At 41.6% G+C, this 8,522-nt stretch overlaps 1 protein-coding gene across 1 annotated transcript in view; it reads right to left on the bottom strand.

Annotated features, from left to right (window-relative positions):
* The window catches only part of dip2ba (disco-interacting protein 2 homolog Ba), a 43,546-nt gene that overhangs the window by 9,832 nt on the left and 25,192 nt on the right, over positions 1-8,522 (bottom strand). Inside the window, 15 exon segments of the mRNA XM_079359915.1 lie at positions 1,670-1,782; positions 1,875-2,076; positions 2,241-2,355; positions 2,468-2,595; positions 2,696-2,776; positions 4,243-4,379; positions 4,497-4,636; positions 5,171-5,285; positions 5,415-5,534; positions 5,952-6,045; positions 6,147-6,211; positions 6,546-6,648; positions 6,871-6,980; positions 7,924-8,047; positions 8,332-8,442. Coding sequence (XP_079216041.1) covers positions 1,670-1,782; positions 1,875-2,076; positions 2,241-2,355; positions 2,468-2,595; positions 2,696-2,776; positions 4,243-4,379; positions 4,497-4,636; positions 5,171-5,285; positions 5,415-5,534; positions 5,952-6,045; positions 6,147-6,211; positions 6,546-6,648; positions 6,871-6,980; positions 7,924-8,047; positions 8,332-8,442 — 1,758 coding nt within the window.

Genomic DNA, 8,522 nt, shown 5'->3' with positions numbered 1-8,522 from the left:
ATACAAAAGGAGCGTCAGTGGCAAATAATAGTTCACTGAAAAATGACCAGCAGGTAGAAAACGCAAAAGCTCGACTGACAACAGTCAACATAGCTCCACTTCATGACTCATCAAAACAACAGCCAGAAATAAGACGACTTCAGATAACAGATACATTTGTTCCATTTTCCAACACACACAAACACACTCTCTGTATGGACAAAAGAACAGAGAACAGAAAGCCATTTAGAGAACTTCAGAAGTGACGCTTCTCACCCAGAGACACACAAGCACACAAGAGGAAATGTCCAGAGATGATCTTTGCCAAGTGCAGGGTCACGCTGGGACCATCTGCACCTGGTGGGAAGCAAATTGGTGGCTGTCAAAACTAACCGGCATCTCAAACAAAAGGGTTGAGACAATTCAAAGCTTTGAAAGAGAAGTTTCCACTTTAAAATAATGCCGTCAAATAGAGTGAAAGCTGCATCGGGGGACACATCCACTCAGTGATTTCCCAAATAATGAAATGGGTCATATTAAAGTAGGAGCCTCTAGATGTGTTGGGTCAATAAACTGAGGAGCTGGACAGATCACGGGACTGAAACAGGAAAAGCAAAAAGATAATTCTTCATAGGCAGAGGCCAACTCAACACCCATTTATATCGGACAACACATAAAAAGACAAGAAATCTGCACAAAAAAAGTATAGAAGCTCGCTTTGTCACATTGCTTGCCGTGTAACTATCACTGACCAGAGTCATCCTGTGAGTCAGACAACAGGTCAACAGTCATGCTGCCCTGACGTCTCACCAAGCCATGCTACACATGGGAGCATCACAGTGAACACAGCGAGCAGAGGTGCACACCAAAATCTTTCAAATCTTTACTGTTATTTTGGTTTTACAAGATATTGCTAAAGCGCATTACAGTAAATGATTACATGTTGACTGTACATTACTACGCTCATTACTATTAAGCCTCAATTATCTCATCAAAGCAAGAAGGCAATCAAGTTTCATTCATTTAGTACAGATGAATGTTTGTTTATTTGAGATTCTGTAAAGTAGCTGTTTCCTTTGTTCGAATGTATTACTGTTGATTAGTTTAGTGTGCTGACCCCTGCTGGCCAAGAAGCCAGCCTGCACAGTGCAGAAGCACATCTGGTCGAGACAAGCAGAAGGCTTCAGCCTTACCATCATGGTGGGCCACATACAGAGCTAAAGCCCAGCTCAAGTGAAGCAAAGGCAGAACAACAGAGTGTTTCACGTTAGCATCCGTTTTCACTGACCGACACAGGATCATCTCCAACATACACTCAGAGCATTTACACCTGGTACGTCACTTTATTTTGTTCGATTGAAACTAAATATGTGCTTCTGTTGATGTTCAAGCAAAGTGCTACTACTATTTTCCTGTCATCAAAAAAGACAATCAGTTTAGTATCACAAAGACATTGAAAGAAAAGCAGGATTTATCAAATATTTGGAATTACTGCGCTATGAATTCTTTACATGATTATCAGAAAAGTTTCCTAATACAGTGACCATAAAGAAATGAAGCTCAAGAAAAGCCACTCATAAACAAAGCTCAGCTCCTCTTCTATTATAAAGCTTCTGATAATGGCTCTATGTTTCTGATAACTGGTCGGTGTGATCAAAGCCCGGTCCAGATTCTTTACGACAAACAGTACCTTTCTGATCAGATCCTGGTCCTCCACCACACCCAGCTCTCTCCCTGTGGCCTGGGCGATCCGTTTCCCTGCCACCAAGTTCCCAACCAGCATAGAAGCAGGACCCACATCCACTGAACAGAGGGAGGACAGTCACATAACTCATCACACTACCTCCAAAACTTCCATTTGTCAGCTTTGGATTATGGAGTCTGAAGTGGCCTACCTGGTTGTTTCTGGCGTGGTTTAGGCAGGTTGGTAACACAGGTGTGCGGGCACATGAGGATGTTACAGGGGTGAAGGTTCCCCTCCAGAAAGTTCTGTTTGGTTTCACAGATGTGGATGCCTCCAAGAGGCGTCTTTGGGAGGGTGTTGGCTGGGACGAGTGCCAGGCAGTAGAGACCAACCTGATGGATACTGTCAATGGCCTGTGCAGATAATATAGTTTATCATTAGATTTGTTCATGAGAAAAGGCTGCAGAGTGCTCACACAGAAGTGAAGTCATAAAAAACAAAATGGTAACAAAGGTAAAAATCGCTTAAAAATCGATGTTTAATATTCACACTTCATGAAACGTTTGATTTAATTGACCTGCAGAACTCGACTCATCCACTGGAAGCTGTCCTCCTCACTGGCGTCAGGCCTCTGCTCTGCCACGATCACTATCCTCTCGTCATAAAACACTGTCACCGAGAACACCGCGATCCTGCAGGAACGAATTCAAACTCACACGACTCAGACAAACACACAGGTAGAGGGCGCAGGACAGAACAGCGATACAAACATAATGGGGTCATGGGTCGCTGCCAGTGTCTCACCTGCCCCTGTAAACTGTTTTCACAGGCTCCACAGCCAGGGCCGTGGCCACAAGGTCGTCTGCATTGTGCCTTCTCCCGCTCACCACCAGCAGTCCCTCGTTCTTCCCCACAACGAACACCAGACTGCCCTGTGGAGCAGACCAAAGACTAAGCAAGATGCCTCATTTCTTCAGACAAAACAAAGGAAAATCTTTTTTTTTTTTTTTTTGGTGTGTATGCATGCTTTACCGGTCCAACAAATCCAAGCAGACCAGTACGAGAGAAGGGAATTTCTCCAATGGGTGCTCCAGCTTGGTTGACAGGAATCACCTGAAGATAAACACATGGTCAAAGCATTCTCCTAAATAATTACAAAACTGCACATTTTCCCCGACATTATATGTCAAAGGAAAGCAGAAATAAGTGTGAGATTACAGTTAGTTCAGAGTGTTTAGTTACAACCCTAATTCTAAAATGTGTCAAATGTACGAAAAACTGAAAGCCCATATTTGATTAAAAATAGCACAATCAATACCAAAAGGAGGAAGTGAGAGATGTCATTGTTTTAGAAAAATTAGATTTTGTATTTCACGACAGCCACATGTTTCAAAGGCATTGAGAAGGGTTCAAGTTAAGAACCCTTTCAGAAATGTTTTCTTTTAACTACACACTGGAAGCCTTTTGGGAACTGAAGGGAGCAATGTCTGTCATTTTGAAAGTGGAATTTTCTTTTACCATTCTTGCTTAGTGAAGGGTTTCAGCTGGGTCGCATCGTCTTATTTTTACGCTTCCCCGCTCCAAACATTTTGAACGGGTGAAAACGGGACTGAAGGTTTAACTCCCAAACTTCTTCAGAATCTCTGCATCTTTGAATGATGTCAGCACTTCAGACGATTCGATCCTAAAACTCTTTGCATGTTCAGAACATGATTATTCACTACTGGAGTCTTTCACAGAGCAAACTGTCTAAATGTTTTTAAAAGTTATAAGTATCACATTCTAATTAGGCATTTCATTCAGCTTTAGTATTTTGTTGTCGTAATATTTTCTATCAAACGGGTTTTCAATGTTTCGCAAATCATCACATTCTGTTTTCATTGATTTACATTTTAAACCTGCCTCCCAGCGTTTTAGGGATTGGGTTTGTCAATCAAAATGTTTGAAGCTAAAATGTATTGTGCAAAAAACCCACTTGAGAACAGAATCGTTCTCAGAGGGAATAATATCAACGTTTAAACCCTTTTTTTTTTTTTTTTTTAGAGAGAGAATACTTCTAGGGCAAAGTTATAATGGAAGTAGCGCCATCTAGTGGATATTTTAAACGGCTGCGTCTTTCACAACATGCATTTTTTAAACACTTAAGGTCTGCTCTACTAAGATCCCAAGGTGCGCCACTCGAAGCATTGTTGCGGACATAAATGCTCCGGCAAAGAATCAGAGTTGTGGGTACATTGACCAGTGGTGACGTCTGCCAATCCTACAGCGTCGCAGCACGGAGAGGAGCGCACCGGAGAGACGCGCAACCCGAAACAAAGGATTTGAGAAAAAATGTGAATGTTAGTCAGGCTGCTGTGTTTGACTTCCCCCCCCCCCCCCATCTTCTCTTTCTTCATTTATTGTGTTTATTCTAATGACACATTTTGTTTTTATTTTCTTACTGAAGACAATAACGAGTTCATTAAGAAAAAGTGTACCCTGGCTTTTTAGTTTCACACCGTCTCCGAACAACACAACTGTAAATATTTCCACTAGCTAAATCCTTCAAGCACTTGTGTAGTTTGTAAACATGGAGAGACCTCGAATGTGTTCTTGGTGACACCAGGCAGGCCGTAGTACATGGTGCCCCCAGCCCGAGAGTTGATCACAATCTCTCCGATTTCATCAGTCTTGCACAGCTGAGGAGGCCCGTCTGGTTTCACGATGCACATCAGAGCTGAAGCAAACAAAAAGGGTCACAAAATAAACATTCTAAGTTAACAAAAGGACAGAAAGCCAGTTGCCAGCTGATGTACTTTTGAAGTGACAATTAAACTCAGCTTTGTCAGCTTACCTCCAGGCATGATGTGGCCCACATCCTGAACGGTGAGAGCTGAGTTTTTGTCCTCTGTGTTGACCCTGATCACTCCGTGGCTCAGCCCGCCCATGGACAGGATGGCCCTGGCTGGAAGTGGAGCTCCCCGAGCACCAGGCCTGAAGGGAGAGAATCCCATGGGAATACATTTGAGTTTATTCAATGTAAAGTTTAGGTTCAATGTTTTTAATGCAGCCAGAATATTTTTCATTGAAATTATTTAAAGTCTATGTAGTTGTTTTTTTAACAACAGTGTAAGCGCTGAGGGTCAAACAGATTCCATAACTCCGACAGGGGTTCATTTATCTGATTAGCATAACAGATTAAATGAATTAAAGTCTTTATTTTTAATGACTTTACCCTGATTTCATTCAACTTTCAAGTTCTTCTTCAAGTAGCCATGATTCAGGTTAACTCTTTCTACTTCTAATATCTCTTACAATCCATTTCTTCCAAATGGAGAAGGTCGTCACTTGTAAGTGAGTTATTCAAACGTCAATAAAAAGCAAAACAACACAATCTCCTCCCATATGTTAACACATACAAAATGGTAAACGCTTTGTAAAAAGCTTCTCTTGTTCACTGGAGGTAAATCACTTGATGTTTGCATGTGCTTGTTCTTTCCAGAGCGAGCGTGTATTCAGATGAGTTACCTGCGTATGGCCACAGTGAGGGCCTCAGGAGAGGTGGCACATGGACAGATCACCTCAGGCTTCAGACCATGAGACTGAAACACATTCAGGAAGGCATCACAGGACGACACAGACCCTGGCAACAAACAAGACAAGAAGACATTAAAAACACAAGGTAGAAAAAGCATGTTACATAACTTGTGCATTAAACGCCTTTATTGAAGAGACTGTTTTTTCTTGGTTTTCTTTAAAGGTAAAGACTCACATGGGTTCGCTCCATCAGCAACAATCAGCATCCGTATGGAGGACAGGTTGGTGTCCCTCTGGTCTTTGTGAGCCATCATGGCCCAGTGGAGGTCACGGCACTTCACCAAGGCCACACGTGCTACCGGAGAAGAAGAGGAATATGTTGGTATACACTTTCTATTTCACCTTATTCAAATAAATGGCCCTTTCAGTCGTCACTACATGTTTACTTTTATCCTAAAATAAAGAAATAAAACTTTCTAATATCCTGTTTTTGTATTCTCTTTCAAACTTAATTCCATATTCTGTCAATTAATAATGTTGCTAAAAAATCTCAAACAGTAATCAATCTTTCTTCTCAGACATATAATTAAATATAGATCACTAAGTGCTCCATTTATTACAGCTTGTCTTCATGTGTTAACCTGGATTAACTGTGATATACTTGACACACAAAGGACAAACAAAGTATTTTTCAATTCTATTTAGAAGAATAAAAATTGTTGAAAGCAGTGTATTAGTGAATGTATTGTTAAATGAGAGTAGTGTGCTGAACCTTTGTGGATGTGGACCCTCTGCACCCAGGACATGGGACATGCTTTCATGACAGCATACGGCACTGTGATGGTGTGGATTCTGTTCATGACACTCTGGAAACAAAAAGAAAACGCCATCATTGCCACAACATGCCAAAGATATTAACGTAAACGCGTGTGGTTATACAGCAACACTTATTGTTTTTGGATCTCACCGTTAAGACACCGTGCCACATGCCCATATCCTTCTTACAGTCCAACACGTTGACCAGCGTCTCTCCTAAGAAGGAGAACACACAGAGTGAATATGTGCTCAGTCATCAGTTTACTGTGTATGCATAATTGGGTTGGTAACAAAATGTAATTTAGTGCTTCATTAGAGTGTGTTCTCTCTATATGATCCTCAGTTAATCTTCACTGAGGTACCTCTCTTATTTGAGCCGGAGAGGATGAAAATAAATTACGAGGCAGGCTTACGATATGTGCTGAAGAGCTGAGCACTTTTTTTAAAATTATTATTTCTGATACTCGGTTTAAAGCTCTGAGGAAGCTCACCCTAACAGACATGGAGAGAGTTAAGATAGGAGAGACAACTTGCAGAAGTGACAACTGACCTTCACAGTAGTTACAGGCCTGTGACAGGGCCTGACAGTGAGTCAGCATGGAGATCTTGGACACGGCAACTCCCATCACTGTTCCCTCCTTACTCGCTTTGTACTATGGAGAAAAACAGACATTAGAAAAAGAAGAACTATAAACCTCCAATCTAATTCAAAAGTTAACATTTAGTTATCTAAGACTCAGTCATCCTGTAACCCAAGAATGAAATCCTCTTTACAGTTTCAAAGCGTCAATGTATTAAGGTAGCATGTTTACAATAAAATCAAGACAAACAAGTAGAAAAGTTGATGAGGTGATTCTTATGTCCTGGAATAGTACCTCTATGTAGGCGGTGTCTGTGTTGGCGGTGGGTATGTGAGGCTGCCAGTCTTTGGAGGGTTTGGTCAGGTACTTTGTGTCTGTGACAACCCACTTCATCCTTGGCCATCCTAGTGACATAATAAAAACAACAACACACACACACATAAATAAGCAGACTCAAAATAAGTGTGTTGAGGGATTTGGAGCCACATGAAGATGACAAAAGGTCCTTATGCATCCCCTCTGGTTTCAAGGTCAAAGGTGAGCTGTTAATAAAGTTCGAGCAGAGACCACAGAGTCATTCACTCACATATTGGGGAGCACAAAGGTCATAGAATCAACACCATAGCCCCGTCTCCACCAAGCAGTCCAGTACGGATCAGTACAGTTTGATACAGTCTGATCCTGTTTACGTTTGTGTGTGCACTACTAATATATTCAACAAAGTACAAAGACATAACGGTAAACAAAGACTAACATCCAGCAAAATTCTGATGATTTTTTATTTTTATGAGAGGAGAAAGGAATAAAAGGAGAGGAGGAATAACTTCATAGTATTTTGTGTTTCAGACGCTTTACATCAGGACATTTCACACACTCCTGAGTGAGAACCTGTGCATTAGCATGTGGCTTTTTGTTACAAAACGCAATCCAGCTTTGTTTCAGAGAAGGCTGTGTGCCTCGAGGAGAAATACAGCCGAAAAAACAATCAACTGTATTTAAACATGGCGGGGTTTTGTTTTGTCTTTTAATGCCACTGTCTTATGTGACCAATCAACAGACTGCAGTGTTTAGCTCCACCTTTTAGGGTCAGATCGATATACTTCGCACCCCAACAGAAGGGTTTCAAAAAGTAGGACGGTACGGGTCGCTAATTTGGGGATCTTTCCCGGCTTTATCCTATGGAAACACCACAAAATGTATGCCGTACCGAGACGAACCAAACTGAACCGCTTGGTGGAAACGGGGCTTGTATAGTCACGTTAATGATTCCATCTAAAGGCTCCCAAAGAGACCAAGACCGAAATGAGTGCTGCTGAGTCAGCAGCATTTGGTCAGTGTCTGACTGACCTTTGAACTGGATGATCTCTCCGTTTGGCGTCTTGGGCAGCCCTTTCAGACACACCTCACTGGTCAATGCCAGACTGACGCCACAACTGCCTAAAAGGAAGCCAATCTGCTGGCTGCCTGCATCCTAAGGAGTGAGACATGGGTCAAGACACACAAGGAAAGGCTGTTAAAAAAACATGTGACAAATAAAAACAACTCAAGCTGTCAAGAAATTGGGGATATAACTCAACTTCTTTTTGTTTTTTCCAAACAAATATATGAGCCTTTAGGCGTAATTTAGATTCAGTGCACTTATACAGCATCAAAGATCTTGTGCTTTTAATTCAATGTTATATTTCTGTTCTTGTGGGGTTTATATTCAACACATTTCCACAGAGGTTTTTATTTCGATAACAGTGACTTTGTTACCTGCCGGGACAGTGGGACCTCAATGGGCACGGGGATGACCTCAGCTAACAGGCAGCCATAGAAAGCCACCCAGAACATGCCAGGGTCACTGTTTGGATACACTAGAGCCACCTGAGTGAGAGTAAAGACATACTTTATGGTCCATATTTCTTAATATTTATACTTTCACTTATTCACACTCAGTCTGAGTG

Source organism: Symphodus melops (genome assembly GCF_947650265.1).
Source record: "Symphodus melops genome assembly, chromosome: 13".
Classification (NCBI taxonomy): Eukaryota; Metazoa; Chordata; class Actinopteri; order Labriformes; family Labridae; genus Symphodus; species Symphodus melops.
The sequence above is the reverse complement of the archived record's forward strand: the minus strand, read 5'-3'. Positions and strand labels throughout refer to the sequence as shown.